A 27,108-nucleotide genomic window follows, 5' to 3' on the forward strand; every position below is an offset into this window, starting at 1 on the left:
GTCAAACTCTTAAGGTAATTTTTGGCCAATTAGGGATGCTGTAATGGGGAGAAATTATGCTGCTCAAACTGTTGTGAACCTTGGAACCAGCGAACTGTGGATACTCTGTTGTTGAGTATATTCGAGATAGATCTCAATAGAGTTCACGTATGAACAATTTTGTGGAAATGGGGATGGTGCGTTAAGGTGAGGTTGAAGTGGGTGATCAACCATAGATTTGTTGAATGGTGGAGCTGGGTGAAAGGATCAAATAGTTCAACTGTTTAGTAGGTAAACAACTTTGTGTCTACCCAAATATTTTGTTATTTTAAACCTAGTGGCCCCTCAGTCTTTTCCTTTATAATATATAGTGAAATGATTAATTATCACCTCATCCATCTATTCTTGGTCATCAGTAAAGTGATGGAAGATGTCATCAACAGAGCTATCAAGATCACCTGCCCATTAACGTCCAATTTGGGTTCCACCAGGGCCAATGAGTTCCTGATCTCATTACAGTTTTGGTGCAAACATGGACAAGAGAGCTGAATTCTAGACGTGCGGTGGGAGTAACAAGCCCTTGACATCAAGGCCACATTCAACCAAGTGTGAAATCAAGGAACCCGAGCGAAATTAGAAGCATGTGAATCAGGGAGCAAATTCTCTGCTGGTTGGATTCATACCTAACACAAAAGAAGATGGTCGTTGGAGGTCAGTCATCTCAGCTCCAGGATACCTCTGCAGGAGTTCCTCCGGGTAGTGTCTTAGGTCCAACCACCTTCAGCTGCTTCATTAATGACCTTCTCTCCATCAGGTCAAAAGTAGGGATGATTGCACATGTTCAGCACTATTCACAATTCCTCTGATACTGAAGCTGTCCATGTTCAAACAAATGCAACAAGATCTGGACATTATCCAGGTCTGTTTTGGCAAGTGTTAGGTAACATTTGCATCACACAAATGTTAGGCAGTGACCATCTTGAATAAGAGACAGTCTAACCACCACCCTTTGGTATTCGATGTTATCAATGTGCTGGGGGGTTACCATTGATCAGAAACTCCGCTGGATTTGGCGTGTAAACACAGTGGCTACAAGAGCAGGTCAGAGGCCTCAGGCACTGTTTGCTTTAACTGCTGTCTTCATTTGCACTCCACATTGAATGATCTGTGCACATATGCACCCAGGTCCATCTACTGTACCCCATTTAGAATTTTGTTTTATATTGTCCTTCACTGTTCTTCCTACCAAAGTTACCCATAACTGAGAGACACAAAATGGCTGACAAGCTATTAAACAGAATCAAAAGCCTGGTCCAGAATTTAAGTGAGATCATGAGTTTACATGATGGTACCTTTCTATAGGGGTTATTCCAAGGTGAAAGAGTCCTGCACAAACAACAGATGCAAAAGGGTTTATTAGACAGTTTAAGTTCAAGGACAGATAGTTTAAAGATTTGTAACAAACATTGAAGTGAAAAGTAAGCTTTCATGATAACAAACACAAATGAACTCATGGGATTATGGCTTGTAAAGATCTAGAGGATCAGGCAAGTTCATTAAACTATGACAGTGATTTCTCATTCATGAAATGATGTCCCAATAGGTGAAAAGAGTTAGTCGGGACAAAGGCAGTAAATCTCATCCCAGAAGACAGTGTGCAATCAGCCTTGGACATGGTACGGCTGTGAAATCAGACAAAGACATTTCGCAGTAATTAATTGTTTCTTTGAAGTTATTTGCAATATTAAGAAATAGGTTCTAGTTAAAGTTCCTTCAGATTTCAACACAATTATAAATACACATATGGAACAAAAATACAAAATTATTAAAAGCATTGGGGAAAAGATTCAAATAAAAATGTGCAAGTTAACTAGTCTCAGATAGTAAAATGGCCTTCCCCTTATCATTAAAGGACTGTCTAGTGTGCACTAAGAAACAAATTGCTCACAACTCATTAACAAAAGAATACTAACAGTAGGGCTAGATATAAAACTTTACCTATATAATAGAATTAATATTATGAATCTTACAGCAGTTGTTAAAAAGCAAGGGTCTCGAAATGGTCCTCGCTGGACCTTCACAAATCTTCGTCCAGCCGGAAAAATGTCAGTTGATCATTTTTCTGTGTCCTATCGTTCAGCCAATTTTGTTTCCATATTTTTATGGTCCTTTTTATGCAATGACCATAACTTTCTTCACAAGTCTCTTATGTGTCACTGTATCAAATGCCTTAAGGAAATCCGTGTATAACACATCAAGTTTTATCTCATTGACTCTTTATTTATCTATTCATGAAACTTCGTGAGTTAAGCATGATTTTTTCATTAGAAATCCATGCTAACTCCTCTCAATCAACCCACCTTTCTCAATGTGACTACTAATTCTATCTCAAATAATTTGTTCTAAAAGATTCCCCACCACTGGTTAAACTGACTGGTCTGTAATTGCTGTCTTTTGGGGCCTTCTTGAGCAAGGCTGTAATGTTTACAATTCTCCAGTCTTGTGGTACTCCAGGGAGGACTGAAAGGTTATGCCCAGCATCTCTGTAGTTTCTCCTCTCGTTTTCCTTAAATCCTTGGATGTTTACCATCTGGTCCTGCTACCTTGTCTGCTTTAAGTGCTAGCCGCCAAAAGTGAGGACTGCAGATGTTGGAGATTAGAGTTGAGAGTGTGGTGCTGGAAAAGCACAACAGGTCAGGCAGCATCCTGATGAAGGGCTTTTGCTCAAAATGTTGATTTTCCTGCTCCTTGGATGCTGCTTGACCTGCTGTGCTTTTCCAGCGTCACACTCTTGGCTTTAAGTGCCAGCAGTCCATCTAAGACTACTTACTTATTAATTTTGAGTCCTTTTAGTGATGCGTTTCCTCCTTAGTCAACATGGCCTGGAATCAATCCCTCTTTCATAAAGACCGTTGCAAAGTATTTGTTTAATACCACAACCATGCCTCCTGCTGTTGTGTGTAGATTCCCTTTGTGGTCTTTTATCAGTTCTAGAAATTCTTTAACCATTCTTTTTCGACGTATATGCCTGGAGAAGATTTGGGATTCCCTTCTGTAAACTAGTAGTATTTTCTCATACTACTTTGCTTGTCTAATTTCTTGTTCCTCCTCTCTAAGACTTTGGAATTGCTTTTTATTCTCTGTTGTATTTTCAGCCTTACACATGTAAGCATATTTTTATTTCTAATTTTAATTTCTACCTCCTTGTCCTACTTTTCCCATTTGAGGGGCTATACTTTGACAACACCAAAATTATCTGCTCTTTGAAGGTAGCCATTGTTCAGTTACTGTATTTTCTACCTTTCGTTCCATTCATTCTGCCCAGATCTGCTGTTGCCCCATTGGAGTCAGTTCTCTGCCAGTTGATTTTTCTAACCCTGGATTGTTGAATGTCATTCACCTCCAACAACTTGAACCTTTTGATGCAACCATCACTATCTCTGAAATGTTCTGCCGCTCACGGTTAAAACTTACAAGAGAAACAACTATACAAAGCTTAAATAGGGATGCTTACAAAGCAGTGAGGACAGATCTAGCTGGAGTGGACTGGGAAAGGAGTTTAACAGCAAAGACAGTTGAGGAACCTTGACAGATGTTTAAGAAGATGGTTCATAGCTCACAACAAAGCTGCATCCCAATGACAGAAGGATTCAAGGAATATAATGAGCCAATGGTTAATCAGCAAAGTTAACGTTAATATCAAATTGTGGAAAGAACATACAATATGGCAAAGATTATTGGGTAAGCCAGTATTGGCAAAGATTTGAAAATCAACAAAACAGGACCAAAAAGAATAAAGACAATTGATGGTAAAATTGCTCGTAGTATCAAGATGGACAGACAGCAAGAGCTCCTTTCAAAAAAAGGGTAACAGAGACTGCAGTTAACTTAGGCCCATTGGAGAACAAGGCTGTGAAAATTATAAAGGGGGGGGGGGGGGCAGGAATGGCTGAGAGGTTAAATATATACTTTTGTCTCAACCTTCACAATAGAAGTGACTAGTAGCATCCCAAAACTACTAAATAATCAAGGGGCAAGAAGAGAGAGGAATTGGCTGTTTTCTACTTTATAAGATTGGCAACACCTGAAATATTTTTTGGGATTTCCTGAGGTTGTGAAAGATGCTCTATTTGTTTTTACATTTTACTAACTACTTGGCAGAGGTACGTTTAAGTAGTTCAATGAGTCAGCATTTAAAGTGCATTCTCTGAAAGGCCTGGCGATACATTTGAAAGACATCAGGAGTTGGTGCAGTGATTGCTTTTGGATTGATTTCCAGAAAGCAATTAGGTAAAACAAATCAAGCATATTTCCATATTACAAGTAGCCTTCTGTACATTTGCTGACAGCAAGTGAAAGATGCCGATTTGAAGTGAGAGAAACATTTAAAGTTTTAAAACTATTGTTTCTTTCTGCATAAACTTAAACCAATTGTGCTATTCAGTCAGTTCATGTCTGATCTGTACTTAGCTGCAGTTGTCCACTTTTTCTCCATGTTCTTTGGTACTGTACCACCAGTAGATTATTGTTCAATGTATACTGTGTCAGAATGCAGAACATGGCCCATTATCCAACGATGAATATTTTGTATTCGCGGTTTTCTCAGTGGTGGTTTAACATTGCTGTTCACTCACGATGAGGAGTCAGGTCACAAGTCTATCCTGGCCAGAACAGAAATTGAATCTCTGTCACTGGTGTTAATCTTAAGCCTGTTGTAGTCATCTTGTTAACTCCTTCTCAAGGTATGGATTTTAATCATCAGCAATTCAGTTGATCGATCCAACAGCAACTGCTGTTTTTTTCGGAGAACACTGGATTTCTACAGGCCACATTCAGTGCAGAGATCTTAGAGGGTTGTGGGCTAGAGGAGGTAAGAGATGCCAACTCACCAGCTGCTGTGCGTCAGTCATGACTCCTCATTGGGACCTGCAAATGTGTTTTTTCTTTGCAAGAAATTAGCCTGCAGAGAACAGAGAGGCATTTCCCTAAGGTTACCTGGACAACAGCTCTGGCAACCGTGGGATAAACAGCTTATGCTAGACTGTTATGTGGTTCATGTTATGCCATTATTACTATCAGGAAACTTGGTTTCTAAAGTGGACAGACAGTATATAGTTTTATGTTTGATTTGCATTTCAATGGTGAGTGTATATGTGTTTTAAAAAAGACTAATTTCTGAGACTGGTGAAGGGTTTTCTGAAAATGTGTTGATTTCCATTTAAATGAGACTTATAAAATCTTTGAGGTCATTAATCCAGTACCTTTGAAAAAGGGTAAAAGAAAAATTTTGGCTATATCCTAGCAACAAGGTGCTTCTGACAGAGGGGACAGACACAGAAACAAGTTTCTTTTTGGAAAAAACAACATCAAGAATGGCCATGAGTGTGCAGGTTTCTTTCAGGGTGAGAGGCAAGTCATTCAGAGAGAAATAGACCTGTAACTTCAGCGCAGTTTAACAGTCTCAAAAATAGTGCAGAAGAAAATAAGTCCTGAGTGGGTTAATGTCAGTTAGATAAGAGCTCCAGAAACAGAAGGCTATTGAAGAGGAGCTTTAAGAACCCATGTTAAGAAATAAATGAGCTGTGATAGTCATTTGTTTAAGAGCCTCATTGAGTCATTAACTAAAACAAATTGAATGCGGAAAAGAAACCAACTGTCCAGGCCTTTAAATTGAAAACAGGGTGATTCTTCACTGAGATTTGTGTATCTAGATTGTTGATCAAGGCAATAAGGTGGAACCTTTTTATTTCTGTTAATTTTAATAAGACTGTTTCAAATAGATGTTGTACTGCGTAAAAAGTTTTTGTTAGAATAAACTTTGTTTGTTAGAAATACATTGGAAGCTTGTGAGTTTAGTCACTGGCCACCCATATTAAACAAATTGTAAAAATAAAACTTATGGTCTATCAAGTCAGATTTCTCTTTGGGATCTGACCTGGCCAATATTTCCATCAGCTGGGATCATAACACTGACCGTGGTGCGTGCATCTGTGTGTGTGTTTGTGTGAGAGAGAGAAAACACAAGTGGGGGAAATAGTAAAGTAAATTAGTAACAGCCAAATTTGTTACACCGTGGTTAGCTATGCTGCACGGGGGAGGAGGAGAAAGTTTGAGAATGCAGTAGTTACAGGGGATTCAGTTGTAAGGGGAATAGATGAGTGTTTCTGTGGCCACAAACAAGACTCCAGGGACGTACATCGCCTCCATGGCAATAGGGTTAAGGATGTCTCAACAGTTACAAGACAACATCATCAGGGTCTACAGCCAGTGGTTATGGTACCAATGACATCGGTTTAAACAAAAGCAATGAGGTTCTAAAGGCAGAATATAAGGAGTTAGGAGGTAAATTGAACATTGGACCTCAAAGTTTGTGATCTCAGGGTTGCTACCAGTGCCACATGCAAAATAACATAGAAATTACAGAATAGATGAATACGTGGCTGGAAAGATTATACAAGGGGGTGGGTTTCAGATTCCCAGAACATGGCAATCAGCTTTGGGAGAGGTGGGACCAGTACAAACTGGACAGGTTATACCTGAGCAGAACCAGGACTGATATCCGAGGGCAAGTATTTGTTAGTGAGATTGTGACTAGTACAAACTAGAATGGGTGATGGGATCCGCCGAAGCAGGGTTAGAAGGGAAAGAGAACTAAGGACCACAATTTTAAAAAAAAAAACAGTAAAATATGAAAACCAGTTGACAGGGAATCAAGGGCAAGTAGCATATGGGGCCAAAGTACAAATAAAAGTGAGGCTGCTTAAAAATGGCGAAAAAGTCACCCGAAAGGCTATCTTTGTACACTAGCACAAAGCATTCCGAATAAGCTATTCGGACTAACAGCACAAATTGCGGTAAATGGACATGATCTCATGGTCACGAGAAGATTGGAACTGAGATACTTAACATTTAGGGATATTTGACCTTTTGCAAAGACAGGAGGGAAGAAAAAGGTAGTGGAGTAGTGTTAAAAAGAGATGAAATAAAAACAGTTGTGAGAAATGGTCATGGGATTAAATGATGTACAGTCCACTTGACTGGAGGTAAATAACAGCAAAGAAAAGAAGTCATTGGTAGGAATAGTGTATAGACCCCCAACAATAACCACGTTGTAGGAAAGTGAACAAATCAACAAATGATAACATGTTAAAAAGGATAGAGCAATAATTATGGGTGACTTTAATCTTGTTGATTGAGCCATATAAGTTGGAAAGGGTAGCTACAAAAATGAATTAATAGTATGCATTAGAGCTAGTTTCCTAGAGCAGTTTGCCATGAAGCCAACTAGGAACAGGTATCCTGGTAATAGGTAATGGTTAAATAGACATTAATAAATCACCTCTGAGTAAAAGATGCCCCAGGTAGTAGTGATCATAACATGAAAGAATTTAATTTTCAGTTTGAGTGTGAGAAGCTTGCATCGGAAATAACTGTCTAACATGAAGGGCATTACAGTGAAATGAGGATGGAGTTAACTAAAGTGGACTGGGCAAGCAGATGAGCAGGAAAAGCAGTAAACAAGCAGTAGTAGACATTTCAGGAAGTAATTCCCGACTCAACAAAAATATATTCCAGTAAGGCAGAAAGATTCTGAGAGGGATAAATCAACCATGGCTAACCAAGGACTTCAAGGATTGTATAAAGTTGAAAGATAAAGCATATACGGAGGCAAAAGTCAGTGATTAGCCCCAAAGTGGGATAAATTCAGAATCCAGTAAAGGAAATTTAAAAAAAAAATAAAATTAAAGGACAATCTCACAAGGAATATGAAAAACATCTTGTAAAGATATAAATTGGAAGAGAGAGGTCAAAGTGAACATGGACCCATTAGAAAATGAATCCAGGGAGGTAGTTATTCCATGTTGGAAATAGCAGCGGAGTTGTGCAGGTATTTTGCATCAGTCTTTATGGTGGATGATACTTCAAACATCCCGTTAATACTGAAGAATATGGGAGGGGGATTGAGTACTGTCATCATCACTAGAACAGTATTTTGCAAACTAATGGGGCTAAAGGCAAATAAGTCCCCCTGGTCCAGATGACTTGTATCTGAGGATCCTAAAAGTAGTAGCTTCAGAGTTAGTGGATGCATTGGTTGAAATTTTCCAGAAATCAATCCATGCAACAAAAGGAGGGAGGCAAAAAGCAGATAACTATGCTGATTAGCTGAACATTTATTGGAATCAAAGTAATAACGCATTTGGAAAATCAAGCCGAATTAGCAAGGCTTCATGAAAGGGAAATTGTCTGACAATTTTACGCAAGTTTTTCAAGAACTGAAAAGAGGGGAACCAGTAGATGTGCTGTATTTGAACTTCGAGAAGGCGTTCAACAAAATACTTTACAAATGGTTAAGTCATTAGATAAGAACTAATGGTATTGGAGGTAGTATATAGGCGTGGATGAAGAATTGTATAATGGGCAGGAAACAGCAAATGGGGATAGAGCGTTCTTTCAGGTTTGCAATGTGTAACCAATGGGGTTTCATCAGAATCAGTGCTGGGACAGCAACTATTTGCAATATTTATTAATGACTTGAGGAAAGAAGCAAGTGTACTGTATAGATATACAGAAAGCATCAATAAATAGAAAAACAGGTTGTGAGAGGGATACAGTTTATAGAGAGATATTGATTGGATAATTAAGTTCTCAGACACTTGGCAAATGGGGTATACTGTAATTGGGAAAATGTAAGGTTGTTCATTTTGTAAGGGAGAACAAAAGAACAATACTATTTAAACTGCAGAAAGCTGCAGTATAAAAGGACTTCAGGATGCTTGTGTATGAAACAAAAAACTAGCACACAGGTGCAGCAGCTATTCAGGAAAGCTAATGGTACATTGGCACTTATTTCTAGGGAGTCGGCATATGAGAGGAAGAACCTCCCCCTCCTCTCTCTCCTGCACTCTTCGCGCCCCCCCACCCCCACCTTTTTGGTGTTAGCGTTGCCCTTGCTTCCAATATTCAATTAGCCACACAGGTGCTTTCCTGATAGTGGGAAAAAAAAACCCTTCATAAAGGTGTCTTTATTTTCTGTCTCACTGGAAATAGATTTTGTCTATTTATTCTATCCAGGCCACTCCTCAGCCTCCGACTCTCCATGGAAAACCTCTCCCTATCGCTCAAACCCTCCAACCCTGGCAACATCCTTGTAGATGTTTTCTGCAGCCTTTCAAGTTTCACAACAACTTTCCAATAGGAAGGAGACCAGAATTTCAAGCAATATTTCAGAAGTGGCCCAACCAACGTCCTGTACAGCTACAACATGACCTCCCAACTCCTGTACTCAATACTCTGACCAATAAAGGAGAGCATACCTATCGTATCTACCTGTGACTCCACTTTCAAGGAGCTATGAACCTGCACTCCAAGGTCTCTTTGTTCAGCAATACCTCCTAGGACCTTACCACTAAGTGTATAAGTCCTGCTAAGGTTTGCTTTCCCCAAATGCAGTATCTTGCATTTATCTAAATTTAACTCCATCTGCTACTTCTCAGCCCATTGGCCCAGTTCAGAGAAAGTACACTGGGATGATTCCTGATTTGGAATGAGTGTCTGAGGAGCAAGGGCTTAAACAGGTTGGGACTCTGCTCACAGGAGTTCAGAATGAGAGATGATCTCAATGAAACATATTCTTGAGGGACTTGACAGGGTAAATGCTGGGAGAGTCTCTGATCAGAGGGAACAGTTTCAGAATACAACGGTGTCAATTTAAGACTGAAATGAGGATAAATGTTTTCTCTGAGGGTTGTGATTCTTGGAACTCCTGGCCACAGAGCTGTGAGCAGAATCCTTCTGCATATTTAAGGCAGGGATAGATTGATTTTTGATCAGTGGGGTAATTGAGGCAGAAATCAGTGGGAGAAAAGCAGGAAAGTGGGTATAAGGAATATCAGATCAGCCATAATCCTGCTGAAAGGTGGCAGAAGCAAGCTCAAGGGGCTGAATGGCCTACTCCTCTTCCTATCTCTTACGGCCAAGTGCCGTCACTTTGACAGTATTTCTGCACTAGTGGCTGATTAAGGTGTGTGCCCCTGATGTTCTTGAGTATTTTGCGTTGATGAGTACCCTGGTTGAGGAAAGAGGTGGGGCAGGGGCAGCTTCTGCTGTGATTCTTAGGTGCATTTATTGAGTAAATGATGTTCTTGTCTCCTGAGCATTTCCAGCGTTTTCTGTTGTTTTAATCTCTTAGTTTGATTCTTGAAATTACTAAAATGCTGTCAGTTTGACCTGCTTAAATCATCCTCAGTGTTGCAGCAGTCTAAATTCCTTGAATTATTAAAAGTGGTAAAAAGAAAACTGGGCTGGGTTTGAACAGGTGTGTAAAATATTCTTGTCATGTGAGTACTCGAATAGAATTGGAGAGAAAGAATCTTGTGTATTAAGCAATCACTTTTTAAAATTGATTTGAGCCTGTTAATACAACACACTTGCTGTTTTATTCATTTGGCCAATAGCACTTTGTATTGGTCATATAATATATGAACTGATGGTAACTGTGTGCCAAAAAACAAACAATCTTTAATCCTGTTTAAAAGCAGTCCAGTTGGTGCACTAGAGGACATTAGTGCATCTGTAGTTGCCTCATGGTTTTATAGCTTGAAGGCAACTTCACTGAAGTAAACAATGTAAACTTTCAGAGCTTTGGGGTTAAAGCAGAAGAATAAGACTTGCTGGTTTGCTGTACAGAGAGATGGCACAGGCTTGATGGATTAATTGCCTCCTTTGTTCACATGCAGCACATTGTCGAATGAGTACTTCACAGTTTAATTCAGATGGGAGATAGGTAATTGTCATTGTTTTGAAATGGGAAACTTTAACGGACCACCTTTTGAGAACCTCTGCTGGTAAGACTTACTTGACTGAAGGCCATAACTTTTACAACATCAGCTAATTGTGCATTTCATTGAAATGTCCCTCTCTCTACTCGGTCTCGTACCCACTAGAGGCAATTAACATGTTTGTTCATCTGAGTTTTTACAACATGGCTGGTAACAAAACTTCATGGGACCCCTTAATTTGACCCCAAATGACATCATACCATACCAGAGTTAGACTCTTGATAACTTAACAATTTGAATCCAGTTGTTGCTTGGTTAACTTAGTTTGCTTTTAACTGCATCGTGAAATGTTGTAAAACTTTGGGTTTTTCTGAATTGCTTGTAATTTACAGTAGAAGGTGATTGAAAGATTCACAAGGCGTATTTATTTTGAAAATTATTTAGTGAGGTGGATCCATTGAATCTGCTGTTAGAATGTGAACTACCTCTTAAGGAGAAGCTGGCCTTCCAGCTCTGACTCCAGCTTCGTGCAGTTTCCTTGTCTAGCCCTTTTATTTGTCAAATAGTATCTGGATTTATGTGTACAATACTTTAGTTTTTCCTGGATGTTAAATGAAGGCATTAATTAATATGTTGGATATGATATTGGATGGGTGTGATATATATTTATAGGAGATATATATTTCCTTTCTGCCAATTCTTCCTTGGTTTATGTTTGGAAAAGCATAATTTATAGTTTCTGACTAGACTACTTGACTTTTAACAGTCTGTCTTGATGGTGCGATTGATAATACTTTTGCAGGCAGGGATGAGACTGTAAAAGGATTTGGAAACCAGAGTGAGGATTTTAATGCTGACCCGTTACTGAACTCAAATGGAGCTTAGACTTGGTGTGAGTTAGGACATGGGCAGCATTGCTTCAAACAAGCTCAGATTTATGAACAGAGGAACGTTGGAACTTGGCCTGCAGTTCATTGGAAGAGCAAAGTTTGGATGCGACAAAGGCAGGAATATGGATTCTAACAGCACATGAGCGAAGGCAAGGTAAAGTCTGGTGAGAGTCCAGAGGTGGAGGGAAGGAATCTGATCATAAGGTCACAAGCTCATTGCAGGTAAAACATGACACTTAGGTTGTTAACAGTCTGATTCAGCTTCAGACAATCACCAGGGAGAGAGCAAAGTTTGTGGTGGGGATTGAAGGAACTTACTTCAACCTTCCCAAACTTCAGTGGAGGAAATTTGTGTTTATTCAGCACTAGATAGTGGATACATATCTTAATATTTTAGAGACAATAAGTTCCAGACTTAATCCCAGGATGTTCGGTTTCTCTTGACCATTGTATCCTCTAGTTGTGGTAAAAATCTTGTGAATCATTATACTTTTCCCTCTTTATCCTCTTCATAAAATGGAGATCATAACTGACAGACCTGCTGAGTGTGTTTTCTTTAAAATGAAGGTGAATGCGACATGGGAACACAGAGATCATGGTTAATCTGATAGTGAGTGACCTTTAATTCCATTTTGCTGCCTGTATGCACCCCTCCTCTATAACCTTTGTTTCCTTTGTAGCTCAAAAATCTGTTTAACTTGGACTTGAATTGATTGATTGGCCCAACCTCCAGTGCTCTTTGACAAAGAGAATTGAAAAGATTAATGACCTGCTGACAGAATAAATTCCCTTTTATGTCCATCTTAGTACGAGGTTCTTTATTTTGAAGGTTTACCCCAGTTTCTAGATTCTGAGAGAGGAAACATCCCCTCAGCATACCATCACATTTTCTCAAATGAAGTCTGTCAAGATCATGACTTTCCGTAGCATTTAAGTAGTGTTACATTCAATTTAAATATTTATTTAGAAGGAAAATTTCTGGATCATTCATTTTTCAGAAGTTATTTTATTGGATATGCTCCTTTATCACCTGCCCTGTCGATCCAACTTGTTATTATCGACGACTTTACCTCTTAGGTTCTAATAGTGTGTGTTTTTGCAGGAGAAAGTGGATTCACAGCATGCTCACGGCATGCAAGAATTGGAATTCATTCAAGGACAGCCTGCAACAGAAGAAGCAAGAAGATGTGTTGATGGGTGGCTGAAAGTACCAGGTATCTATCTTCTGGCAATTTATTTCTGACTATAATTTTTGTTGGGCCATAATATGGCTCGCTGAGGAGAAGGAGAACCTGGGTGTTGTGGTTGGGGTTGGGTTGAAAACAGGGGATGGGAAGAGGAACCAGCTGCACACAAATTATTTAGCAATAATAATAGTGGCCACCGGGTAATCTGAGATAAACACTTTTCCAAACCTTTCCACCAGAGCCTTGGAATCAACTGGAGCAAGCAAAGAGAAGCAAAACCTACAGGAATAAAGAAACACTCCCGAAAATTTCTGTCCAATACCGCCCCCTTGGTCGTTGAAATCAATCACATTGGCCAAGTGTTATTCCTTAAGGCACTTGTTTATTATTTGATTGAGATGTGGATGTTCCTGGCAGGGTCGGTGTTTATTGTCCAGCACTAATTGAAGTTCACAGCTGCCTTTTGAAGTACTGTTTTACAAGTACACCAATAGTGTTGTGAGGAAGGAAGTCCCAGGGCTTCAATCCAGAGACAGCAAAGAAATGGTCAACATGGTATGAGATTAAAAGCAGAACTGTAGCAATTCAAAAGGTGGCTCACCACATCGTCTTATCGATGACAATTCCAGGAATGTCAGATAGGAATTTTCAGGAGTATTTCTTTTTCCTTTTAGACTTGAGAGTTGCTTTTGCTTATTTCAGTTGACTCTAAAGCTGCTGTTTCACTATGATGGTCTATTGGTCTTTTCCTGCTTTTTACTTTTGTGTAATAATATGGATAGGTTCTCCTGCCCACCATCTGTCTCCTCTTTTAACTCGGTAATCCACATTGCGACCAAAGAAAGATAATGATTTGCTTTGTCCTAATTCATTGAAAACTAACTGTCCATTCTTTTCAAAGATTCACAATGACCTATTATGTATTTCCAGCTTTGCTTTTATTTCACATTTCAAACAGTTGTTAGATTCATTTGATGCATCGTAACTTGCTGAACTTAAAACAAAGTTTTTGATAGCTTGTTCTGTAACCTGTTGCTTTTTATCTTGCCTTTGGCATTTGGTTCTTTGCCCAGATATGGGTGAAGGCTGTAATAAGAAGAGGAGCTGAATGACTCTGACTCTGGTGGAACCTTGTGCGTGATATCAATATCCCATACCCTCCTTGAATCTACCCACCTGCCAATACCTTGCCTCAATTTGTGATTGGAGAAAAATTTCTAATTAGTAGGAGTGTCCAACTGACATAATTTGAAGATCCTAAGCATGCAGCAAAAAGACTTCCTTCGTTTCTCATGCATTATGCTACAAAAGGCTGGCTGGAGGAAACTCCAAAAGTTTTACTTCCTGGGGCAGGAAACAACTTAACAACCACATATTTGTCTTTTGCCAAAAAGATTGTGGACCTGGATGAAGCCTTTGGGGATGCTTAAATTTACTGTGTGGTGGTAAACTTCGAAACCTTACATCTTCGATTTGCTTGCTACTTCCTGTTGCATAGCTTATTGTGTTATGTAGAAGTTGGGAGGTCATGCTGTGGCTGTACAGGACATTAGTTAGGTCACTTTTGGAACAGTGTATTCAATTCTGGTCTCCCTGCTTTAGGAAAGATTGGTTTATTGTCATGTCTAGCAAAGTACGGTGAATAGCATTTTTAATGAGCAGTACAGGCAGATCATGATGAACAAGGATGTAAAGATCAGAGAGACTAAGACAGAGACACACAAATTACATTACACAGGGTGTGCACTAGGCAAGAGCATGTTAGCAAGGTCAGCATTATTTGAGGCTAGAGAGTCCATGCATTAGTCTACAGCCAGGAAGAAGCTGTTCTTGAAGCTGCTGGTGCGTGATCAGGCTTCTGTATCTTTTTCCTGATGGAAGGGTTGTAGGAGATCATTACTGGGGAGGAGTCTGTCATGATGTTGGCAGCCTTTCCGTGACAGTGAGCCATGTAAATGGAGTCCATGGATGGAAGATTGTCTCCCGTGATTAGTCAGGGCTGTGTACACCACCTTCTGTAGTTTCTTATGGTCCTGGGCAGAGCAGTTGCCATACCAAGCTGTTATGCATTTGGACAGTATGCTTTCAATAGTGCATCTGTAGTAGTTGGTGAGCCTGAGCCACTTGAGGAAGAGGTGTTGTTGGTGCCGCCTTGACTGTCGCATCCACATGTGAAGCCCAGGACAGATTGTCCATTATCGTCACTCCGAGGAACTTGATACTCTTCTTCCTCTCAACCTCAGTTCCGTTGATATAGATGGGGGAGTGTGATGTTGTGAAGCTTGAGAGTTCAGAAAGGATTTACAAGGATGTTGCTGGTGTTGGAGAGGCTGGGGCTATTTACCTTGGATTGTTAGGCTGCGGGGAGAGGTTTATAAAATCATGAGTGAATGGATTGGGTCAGTAGTCAAGATTCTTTCCCTAGGTTGGGGGAGGGTATAGGAGCAATGTGAGAGAGGACAGATTTAAAAGGGACCTAAGGGACACCTTTTTCATGCAGAGGGTGGTGCATGTGAATGAGCTGTCAGAGGAAGTGGTGGAGCCTAGTACAATCGTGATATTTAAAAGCTATCTGGATGGGTATGAGAGACTAAGGGGAGAGGTTTATAAAATTGAGGGGCATGGATAGGGTAAATAGAAAAGTTATTTTCCCCAGGTTGGGGGAGTCCAAACTAGAGGGCATAGGTTAAAGTGAGAACCAAAAGAATTAAAAGGGACCTGAGGGGTACCTTTTTTTTCACGCAGATGGTGGTGTGTGTATGGAGCAACCTGCCAGAGGAAGCTATGAAGATGGGTACAATAACATTTAAAAATTATCTGGATGGGTATATAAATAAGAAGGGTTTTAAGGAACATGGGCCACCAGAGAAGGCGATGGTCGAGTGGTATCATCACTTGAGTATTAATCCAGAAACGCAGAATAATGTTTTGGAGACCTGGGTTTGAATCCCGCCATGGTAGATGGTGAGATTTGAATTCAGTTTAAAGAAAAAATCTGGAACTAAGAATCAACTGATGGGGGGATCCAAGATGGCGGCATCCTGTTGGGATTGCGTTTGCTGGATTTCACGCTGCAACACTGACACAACAGAGCTAGAACCCATTGCAACCGCTTTACTGTGAGTAAAAACACAGTTAAGGAGTTAGAAACCCAAAAAAAATCGGCTTACCTTTGTCGTTGCAATTGGAGAATGCCAATAAAAGGAAGAAGCTCACCCAGGGCTGGGGCTACAGCCCAGCCGTCTGAAGCAGCGGACTCGCTTACTCACTGCACCCTGGTTGAGGAGCTGACCAAATCTTGAGAGGTCGTGGGGAGGCACATCCAGGAAAAAAATCGAAGAGAAGTTGGCTCCTATGTCTGCCAGAAGAAAGAGCCTAAGCGTTGTTGGCATAACGGAGGCGACGGAAAGCGAGCAGCTGGTGGAGTGTATCCCGGAGTTCCTTGGGGTGGATGTTGAGAAGGGAAGGATAACAAAGCGCCCACTGGACTGTGGTACAAAAGCCAGGTGCAGATCACTGACCACATCCTATCCTGGTAAGGTTCCATTATTATAAAGACAAGCTGAGGGCAAAGGAACCCTTGAGAGTCCAGGGGAGGGATTAGAGGGTGTTGGTATGTGGCGGCTCCAGGGGTCGTGTTTTTTCCAGACATCTGTGCAGCAGTGGTCCGATAAAGGAAGTCCTACGATGGCGTCAAGAGGAGATTGAGAGAACTTGGGATCCTGTATCCTCGAAGATATCCAGCGGTGCTTCGGATCAATCTTAATGGATCCATACATTTGTTCGACTCGCTCGAGAAAGCGAAGAACTTTGTGGACAAGTTGACTTAAGTCAAGCAGCCAAATAGATATAGTGGACAGAGCTGTTTGGGTTTGTTTTTCTTTGAAAAGGACTAATGGAGTCCTCTTTCTGGTAATAAGTTGCTTGAAATGATATCCGGGATGAATAGAATATTTATCTTTAATCACTAAGTTATGTTCAAGGATGGGTGACATTTATTTTTAGTTTACTTGTCCCTTGTACTGACTTTGCTCCTGTGATTTTTTTTCTCTACCGGGTGGTCAGTGTATCTGGCGCAACCCTAGCTGGTAGGAGCTGAGAAGGCATTTGGGATGGTAAGTCGGGTTGTGGGGGGGGGGTAAATCACTCCAATCAGTGCCTTTGGCAATTTTCTTTTTTGTACACAGCAAAACTGAAAAACAAAACAGTTTTTGTGAGATTTGTTGGCTGTCGTTATTTTAGTCTGTGTAGTTTTTGAGTTTTGTGGATTCTTTTGCATGAAAGCTCAGCAATCTGTAGTTCGGGTTCTTCCTCTCTGGAGTCTAAATGGTGCTATAGAAGGTTATGGCTAAGGATGTGCTTAAGTAGTGCACCTGGAATATTAAGGGTACTCATTTGCCAGTCAAGAGGAAGAAGGTACTTTCCAGCCTTAAAAGGGAGAGGGTGGATGTTGCCTTATTACGAGAAACATACTTGGAAAATGCAGAGCATTTGAAGCTGCAAAAAAAATGGGTTTAGTTTTCATCTTTCAATATAAGAAGTCGGGGGTGGCCATTTTAGCTAGGAAGAATCTGCCATTTAAGTTATTAGAGTGCATTAAAGACACACACGGGAGATTTTACAATCCTTAAAGCTTTGATACATGGGGAAGAATACGGGATCTTAAATGTTTACTGTCCTCTGGCCCACCCCCTTAAATTTTTGACAGACACGCTTTCTAGACTGGCTAACCTTGCATCTTAACATATTATCATAGGAGGGGATTTCAGTTGTCTCATCGACCCTACAGTAGACAGATTGCCCAAAGGCTTGCCAATATCATCTTTGCAATCTAAACAATGAAGGCATTTGTGTGCTGAATTTTGGGTTGGTAGATGTTTGGAGGCACCTGTACCCTACTGGTAGAGACTTCACATTCTTTTCGAGCTCACATATGCCACCAGGATTGATCTTTTTCTGACCCCTGCAGCACATCTGGGTTCGATGGCATAATGTACAATTGGCAATATCCTATTTCCAATCACGCCCCAGTGTATTTAATCATTAAGAGTACGTCAAGGGCTGTTTGAGCATGGGGATAACCCAGGCAAGTACCTAGCATACCTTGCTAAGAAAAGGAGCGCCCCGCAAGCCTTTACCTCGATCAGAGAAGTCACTGGAAATTTGACTTACAATTCTAAAAGGGTTAATGCAGCTTTCTGGAAATTTTCCTCTGAATTATACCAGTCTGAAAGCTAAGAGCAGGCGGGTTAGGGTGGAGTCTTTTTTTTTAAAGAATTTGGATCTACCGGGAGTGACCCCTGAACAAGAGTCTCTCCTCGATGCCCCATTGTCAGGGCAAGTGGTGCAGGAGGCTGTGAGACAGCTCCAGAATGAAAAGGCGCTGGGTCCTGACGAACTTCCCAGTGAATTTGAGAATATTGTCAGGGCTTAGTATGTTTAATGACTCACATAGTCGTGGCCTCCTCCCACCATTTCCAGGAGAACCGAACATCTCCCTCATCCTTAAAAAAGGAAGGCCCCGGAGGATTGTGCTTCCTATAGGCCCATTTCACTCCTGAATGCCGACTTCAAAATCCTTTCTAAGACTCTGGCATTAAGGCTAGAAACTGCACTGCCCAGCATTATTGAGGAGGACCATTCGGGGTTCATAAAAGGTTGCAGGTCAACAGATAATGCCAGAAGATTACTTAATGTGTTCCAAGTATGTCAACAGTACCGGGATTGGTGATCTCCTTAGGTACGGAAAAGGCATTTGACAGGGTCGAGTGGCCATATCTTTTTTATACTCTGCACCGTTTTGGCCTGGGATAGACCTTCATCAGGTGGGTCCAGGTTTTGTGTAGCGATCCTCTTGCCACCATCCTCACTAATGGTATACGGTCAAGCAATTTTAATATTTGCAGGGTCAGTCGATAGAGCTGTCCCTTCTCACCATTGCTTCTCACATTGCCTCTGCCAGTGGCTCAATCACCAATACACAGGGATCCCAATATAACCGCTCCAGAAGTGGGGTCGAAGTCACAAAAGGTCGCACTGTATGCAGATGACATTCTTGTCGTCTTATCAAACCCAACAGTCTCAGTCCCACACCTGACGCAATGCATCAATGTACTAAGTGGCTTCTCTGGTTATAAGGTCAATTTTGCGCAGTCAGAGGCCATGCCCATGAATGGTCTCCTGAGAGTGCCTGATCCTGAGGCGGATCTCTGTACCCATTTAGATGGTCGCGGGAGGGCTTTCTCTACTTAGATATATTTGTTGCTCCCATTTTTAATTGGCTATTTAAAGCCAATTTTCCCCATTTATCCAACAGAATCCAGCAGGATTTTCGTAGATGGGAGGTGCTTCTGAACTCTTGGTTAGTTCGGATAGCCCTCATTAAAATGAACATTCTGCCTTGCCTGTTGTATCCTATGTGAATGCTACCTCTGCTTTTTACGAAGCAAACATTTAGAAGACTGAATGACTGGTTCAGTTCCTTTATCTGGTATCAAAAGTGGCCTCTAATTAAATTGACTAAGTTGCAGTTACCTTACAGAGTTGGAGGAGTGGGTCTCCCAGATATCAAAAACTATCAGTTAAGCTTGTTGCTATCTTGCGTGAATGATTGGGCTCGGGTGGACCCTCATTGAAGCATCTCTGGCAAGATGCCCCCTTATTAGCCTGCTGCTTTTAGACAAAATGAGAACAGTTAAGGAATATTGCCATAGCCCAATAGTCATCAATACTGTCCAGGCATGGAGGGCAATGCACCAGGGTGAGGGCAATATTACCAAAACATCATTTTTGACACCCATAGTTGATATGCTGGGCTTTCAGCCAGGGACGATGAATTCTGGGTTTAAACTATGGGCAGTTAGGGGCGTGTCTTGCCTGAGTGATTTATTCGAAGGAGACATATTGATGTCCTTTGACCAGTTGACTTGAAAATATGAATAGCTGGGTAGGGACCTCTTTTGTTTCTTTAAATTAGAAATTTCATACAAAAAGAGAACACACTTCGAACTGATCCTTGTATGTTTGACATGGAAAAGAGGGTGTTCAGTGCTAAGGGTACATTATCTGCTAGGTGCACACAAAGAAAGGCTTTTCAGGATCCTTACTTTTTGTGCAAGAAAGAACATTCTATTAGGGTGGGTGTCAGAAAATCCCCGGGGCTGGTGGGCTGGCATAAGCTAGTCATGGAGTACATCCCCTTGGACTGACTTAGGAGTTTGGTGCATCATAAAACTGAGAATTTCAATCAGACGTGGTGGCCCGTTTTGGGCTCCCTGGATACAGATTTGTCCGGCGTACTAATAAGTGCCTTTATAGCCATGGCAATTCTATGTAATGAATCTGATATCCAGCGGGGGGGGGGAAATACGAACATATGAATACGGATAAACTCATGCGCTTGATGATTGAGGACTATTGCTTTGTTTTGCTGAGTTGTGTTATGGCTATTATCATTATTATTGTTGTTAGATTTTCCTTTTTTAGCTTAGTTATTTATGTAATTTTTAACATTCATTTGAATTGTTTGGTTTTGTATTTGTAATATTCAAAAGAAAAAGTTTATTTTTTAATAAAAATATTTTGTTAAAGTCATCTGATGACCCTAAAACCTACTGTCAATTGTTAGAAAAACCTATCTGGTTCACTAATGTCCTTCAGGGAAGGAAACCCGCCATCCTTACCTGGTCTGGCCTACATGTGACTCTATAGCAATAGCAATGTGGTTGACTCTCAACTGCCCTCTGAAATGGCCTAGTATCTGTCACTAGAAAGTCACAACAAAGAAATAAAACTAAGACGGACCACCTGGCATTGATCCCGCAAGTGGACTGCAGTGATTCAAGAAGGCAGCTCGTCACCACCTTCTCAAGGGCAAATACGGATAGGCTGTCAGTGCTGGCCAGCCAGCAACACCCAAGTCCCACAAATGAATTTTTTTTAAAAATGCTGGCAAATTGGGCAAGATCAGTTTAGGGTATCTGGTCAGCATGGATGATTGGATCAAAGGGGTCCAGTTCCATGTTGTACATCGCTATGACTCTGAGTTCCAGAGACTCTCAAACCTCAGAACAAATTCCTCCTCAACTCAATCTTCGGCTGAGGAATAGGACCCATTTGCTGTGTCCACTTTTCTTGTTTATCTCTCGAGTTTTTTATTGCTCATATGTGCTGAAATCCAGCCTCAGCGCAAACCCAGAGTGGCAATCTCCTGGCTGGTGTGGCCTCAGCGTGACCTCCAGCTGCGAGATGATTCCAGAGTGGTCTCCCAGCTTCGAGATCCTTCAGATGAAGCCTGGCAGGAGGCAAGGTGCCAGTGTGGATTGGGTTAGAAGAATTCAGAACTTTTCATTTCTTCTTAAAACTTTACTCCTATAATCTATGATGCTTTTCTTTCTTTATTTTGCTATTTTGTTTCCCTGCTAAGAATTTGTCCTTAAGAATTTGAACCTAGGTACCTTTGTACCAAAGAGAGCGCGATATGTGGTATTTGAGTACATGTGACAATAAAGCTAATTCTAAGATTAAATTCTGAATTGGCACCCTTTATTTGGAGAGTATGCCTTCTGATCCTAGACCGTCCCATGGGGGAAACATGCTCTCAGCGTTTATCCTGTTAAGCCTGCTAAGAATCTTGTACAATTCAACAAGATCACATCTCATTCTTCTAAATTCCAGAGAGTAGAGTCCCAAACTGTTTAGCCTTTGCTCAAAAGGCAGTCCCACCATACCGGCGATCATGTCGTGAACCTTCTTTGAACTGCTTTCGGTGAAATGATATTCTTTGACTAAGGGGGCACAAACTGCTGACATACTCCAGATGTGGTCTCTCCAGTGCCTTGTACATTTGCAGCAAGACCTCTCCACTCTTACACTCTGACCCCCTGGAAATAAGGGTCAACATTCCATTTGCCTTCCTGTGCGAGTTTCTGTATGTTGTGCACAAGCATCTCCAGTCCCTTTGCAGATTTCTGCTGTTTTTATCCTTTTAAATAATACTTTTTTGTCTCCCTACCAAAATTAACAACTTTGCAATTTCCCACATACTCCACTTGCTGATTTTTTTTTACCTACTCACATATCACAATTTAATTTGTGAACTGTTTGTATCCCTCTTGCAATCTGCCTTTCCACTAATTTTTGTGTTGTCTGGTCCCACAGCTTTGATGAGACAACCAGTGTAAATCATATTATTCAACAGTCTTGCGCATGAATTCTTTGAAAGTGCATCAAGAGCAATGTGATCATTATCCTAAAGGTTGCATTTCATGAATTGTTTGGGGTCAGTGGTGCAAGTGTGTAGATGGATATTATAGAGGCCATTTTAATGGATGCACCTCTCCCACATATTGAGAACAAATTTCCAATCCTGGCAGATCCATTATTTGTTCAACCAATTTCTCCATCACCTGACCCCACAGTGATTTCTTGTATGGTGCCCAGGCGCAACCTTGATTTTTAGGATTCTGACCATCTCTTACCCCAGATGCATGGTTCCTCGGGATGAGTTCTCAAGACAAATTGCTGATAGGTTTTAGGTGGTGAAATAATACCAATTGGATATGAAATGTACCCTCACCCCCATCAGCCCAGAATTTTCCTTCCACTTTAGAAGAAAACAAAAGATTGTAATTTAAAGCTTTTTATTTAAGCAAATGTAAGAACATTGAAAACATTTACTAAACACACTTTTTAGAAATGAAAATCATGCAAAGAACTCAGATGATTTTCTCTCATGCCTGGTGTCTAGTTTTGTTGGCATAGCCAAGATGCTGAACCACTTTAGTGAGTGGTTAAGTGTAATTGTCTAATTAGTAAATTCTACATATGGCTCAAAGTGATTTACAGGAGGAGGAGAAAGGAAAATACGTAAGCTCTCCAAAAAATAAAACAGGGTGATGAGCTCCCTAAAGGCCTTCCTCACCACAGCTCACAGGCAGCTAGAATCACATTGGGACAGGAGACTGGAACATTGTGTGTGGAAGACATATGCTAGAAATGTTAAAGTGCTTCAGCATTTGTTGTTTCTGGTGTTAATTTATACATATTGTGGTTCAGAATTTGATGCAGACCAAAGTACTGTTAAGACATTCTTGGTATTTTGTTACTTTGAATGGATTTTTGTTTTGGATTTATTTGGAAAGTGAATATATATAATCAACACCTGAGATGTGATTACATTAAGATGAAGAGGTCAATGAGTGAGAGAGAGATTTAGGCTCTTAACCAGTAAGACCTCTACTTTCATACAAAGAGTATGATTGTTTAATTTTTCATGGTTATAGGGCGAGCCCCACAGGAGACAATGACAGTTTTGAGTAATTGAACATAAGCAGATAAACAGGGAACAACAAAATGTATTACAGTCTTTAGTGATCTGGTCCTCTGTGCATCTTTAATTTTTTTTCCTCAAAATGGTTTGCATTTTACAAATATATATTCTCTTATATACTCACACAAATATATACACAACTCACAAAATAACAAATCAATGTAGATTCATTATAAAGCTAAACATTAATTAAAATACATTTAGGGTCAAAAACCAGTGCAATATCATTGGCAATAATAAACAATTCATTATTTCTTGTAATTGCCCATTCTTAAAGAAATATAAATCGGGTTTTAATTCAAAACAGTTAAAATATTGCAAAAGTAAAAAGACTGAAGACAGAAAAGATGTGCAGAACCGTTTGAAGACCTAGCCAAACAATTCAGTTGAAGTATTCATCATTCTGCCAATGATTGGATAAATGATTGGTTTGCTTAGTTATTTTTTTCCTCAAAATGGTTTGCACCTTTACATAAATATATCCTCTCTCACACTCGCTCTCCTTCTTACACTCAGTTTCATTCACAGTGTCACTCACACACAAACTCTCAGTCTCGCGCACACTGTCTCAATCTCAGTCTGGAATAGAGTGGTACTGGAAAAGCACAGCAGGTCAGGCTGCATCCAAGGAGCAGGAAAATCAATGTTTCGGGCAAAAGCCCTTCACTCAGTCGCACACAATCTCATTCACAGTCTCATTCTGATTCTCTCACTAACAGGCTCACTGACTTCACACATGCACACTCACATGTGGCCTCACTCACAGACCCCCTCGAATACAGCAATTCAATATAAATTTATTATAAAGTCAGTGTCATAGAGATGTACAGCACGGAAACAGACCCTTTGGTCCAACCCGTCCAAGCCAACCAGATATCCCAACCCAACCTAGTCCCACCTGCCAGCACCCAGCCCATATTCCTCCAAACCCATCCTATTCATATACCCATCCCAATGCCTCTTAAATGTTGCAATTGTACCAGCCTCCCCCACTTCCTCTGGCAGCTCATTCCATACACGTTCCACCCTCTGCGTGAAAAAGTTGCCTCTTAGGGCTCTTTTATATCTTTCCCCTTTCACCCTAAACCTATGCCCTCTAGTTCTGGACTCCACCCCAGGGAAAATACTTTGTCTATTTACCCTATCCATGCCCCTCATAATTTTGTAAACCTCTATAACGTCACCCCTCAGCCTCCAACGCTCCAGGGAAAACAGCGCCAACGTGTTCAGCCTCTCCCTATAGCTAAAATCCTCCAACCCTGGCAACATCCTTGTAAATCTTTTCTGAGCCCTTTCAAGTTTCACAACATCTTTCTGATAGGAAGGAGACCAGAATTGCACACAATATTCCAACAGTGGCCTAACCAATGTCCTGTACAGCTGCAACATGACCTCCCAACTCCTGTACTCAATACTCTGACCAATAAAAGAAAGCATACCAAATGCCGCCTTCACTATCCTATCTACCTGCGACTCCACTTTCAAGGAGCTATGAAACTGCAGTCCAAGGTGTCTTTGTTCAGCAACACTCCCTAAGACCTTACCATTAAGTGTATAAGTCCTGCTAAGATTTGCTTTCCCAAAATGCAGCACCTTGCATTTATCTGAATTAAACTCCATCTGCCACTTCTCAGCCCATTGACCCATCTGGTCCAGAACTTGTTGTAATCTGAGGTAACGCTCTTCGCTGTCCACTACACCTCCAATTTTGGTGTCATCTGCAAACTTACTAACTGTACCTCTTCTGCTTGAATCCAAATCATTAATGTAAATGACAAAAAGTAGGGGACCCAGCACCAATCCTTGTGGCACTCCACTGATCACAGGCCTCCAGTTTGAAAAACAACCCTCCACCACCACCCTCTGTCTTCGACCTTTAAGCCAGTTCTGTATCCAAATGGCTAGTTCTCCCTGTATTCCATGAGATCTAAGCTTGCTAATCAGTCTCCCATGGGGAACCTTGTTGAACGCCTCACTGAAGTCTATATAGATCACATCTACCGCTCTGCCCTCATCAATCCTCTTTGTTACTTCCTCAAAAAACTCAATCAAGTTGGTGAGACACGATTTCCCACGCCATGTTGACTATGCCGAATCAGTCCTTGCCTTTCCAAATACATGTACATCCTAACCCTCAGGATTCCCTCCAACAATTTGCCCACCACCGAGGTCAGGCTCACTGGTCTATAGTTCCCTGGCTTGTCCTTACCGCTCTTCTTAAACAGTGGCACCACATTTGTCAACCTCCAGTCTTCCGGCTCCTCACCTGTGACTATCGATGATACAAATATCTCAGCAAGAGGCCCAGCAATCACTTCTCTAGCTTCCCACAGAGTTCTTGGGTACACCTGATCAGGTCCTGGGGATTTATTCACTTTTACCTGTTTTAAGATATCCAGCACTTCCTCCTCTGTAATATGGACATTTTGCAAGATGTCACCATCTATTTCCCTACAGACTTTATCTTCCATATCCTTTTCCACAGTAAATACTGATGCAAAATAGTCATTTAGTATCTCCCCAATTTTCTGCGGCTCCACACAAAGGCTGCCTTACTGATCTTTGAGGGGCCCTATCCTCTGCCTAGTTACCCTTTTGTCTTTAATGTATTTGTAAAACCCCTTTGGATTCTCGTTAATTCTATTTGCCAAAGCTAATTCATGTCCCCTTTTTGCCCTCCTGATTTCCCTCTCAAGTATACTCCTACTTCCTTTATACTCTTCTAAGGATTCACTCGGTCTGTCCTGTCTATATGTTTCCTTCTTTTTCTTAACCAAACCCTCAATTTCTTTCGTCATCCAGCATTCCCTATACCGACCAGCCTTTCCTTTCACCCTAACAGTAATATATTTTCTCTGGATTCCCATTATTAGTTGAACTTCAATTTTAAAAAAAGTTAAGATCAAAAATCAGTGCAACATCACTGGCAATAATAAATATTTCTATTATTTCTTATAGTTGCCCTTTATTCAACGCATGTCAATGAGTTTATATCCAGATGAGTTTTAGCCACTGAAAAAATACACATTTTGAAGGCAAGAATGATGTGTTGAAGAATTTAAAGGGCCAAGCCAAACGCTTTAGTTGAAGTATTCATTATCTGGCCAATGATTGCATAAATGGCTGGTTTGCTTGTTTTTTTTTCCCATAAGGCTTGCACTTTCCAAACACTTATTTGTGCTCTCGCTCTCTCTCTCTCTCACACACACACTCACACAAACACTCCCCACTATAATTCAATATAAAGTTCAACATTAATTCAAAAGCAAATCCAATCAAAAACTAGTACATCATCACTGGCAATGATAAATAAGTTTATTATTTCTTGTAGTTGCCCTTTGAAGCATGTCAGTGGGCCTATATCCAGATGAGTTTAAACCACTGGAAAAATAAACATATTGAAGGCAGCAATAGTGTGCTGAAGAGTTTACAGGCCTAGTTAAGTATTCATCAGCCCATCGACCCTCCCACCTCTGTAACTAACCTACCTAACCAGCACAATATGGTCAATTTAGCATAGCCAATCCACCTAACATACACACCTTTGGACTGTGGGAGGAAACCCACACAGACACAGGGAGAATGCAGATCCCACACAGCGAGTGACCTGAGACTGGAATTCAACCCAGGTTTCTGAAGAACCCAGGCAAATTCAATTGCAATTGGTCAACAAGATAGATACATAACAGATGTTTTTTTTTGCTTCCAAACGATTAAAACATGTTTTTGATATTCATGGAAGGCTGGTGGCAGGGTTCAATTCTCCAGCCTCCCATCAAAAATAGCTAGATGTGCAAGATATTTCAAAAACAGAGATGAGCACTGCACTCAAAAGTCCAAAGTCAATACTATCCAAGTTGTCTAACATCATGTTACTGTTATCCTAACTGTCCAATAATTTAAAATAGAATACTGTCAAGGTCATTTATTCGTATATTGCA

At 40.7% G+C, this 27,108-nt stretch overlaps 1 protein-coding gene across 4 annotated transcripts in view; it reads left to right on the top strand.

Annotated features, from left to right (window-relative positions):
• znf451 (zinc finger protein 451) overlaps positions 1 to 27,108 on the top strand; it is a 96,812-nt gene that overhangs the window by 35,627 nt on the left and 34,077 nt on the right. For all 4 annotated transcript variants that reach the window (XM_043681314.1, XM_043681333.1, XM_043681324.1 and 1 more), the window contains exon 5: positions 12,753 to 12,864. In XM_043681314.1, the coding sequence (XP_043537249.1) occupies positions 12,753 to 12,864 (112 nt within the window). The remainder of the gene's footprint in view (positions 1 to 12,752; positions 12,865 to 27,108) is intronic.

The sequence above is a fragment of the Chiloscyllium plagiosum genome, chromosome 3 (assembly GCF_004010195.1).
Source record: "Chiloscyllium plagiosum isolate BGI_BamShark_2017 chromosome 3, ASM401019v2, whole genome shotgun sequence".
NCBI lineage: Eukaryota > Metazoa > Chordata > Chondrichthyes > Orectolobiformes > Hemiscylliidae > Chiloscyllium > Chiloscyllium plagiosum.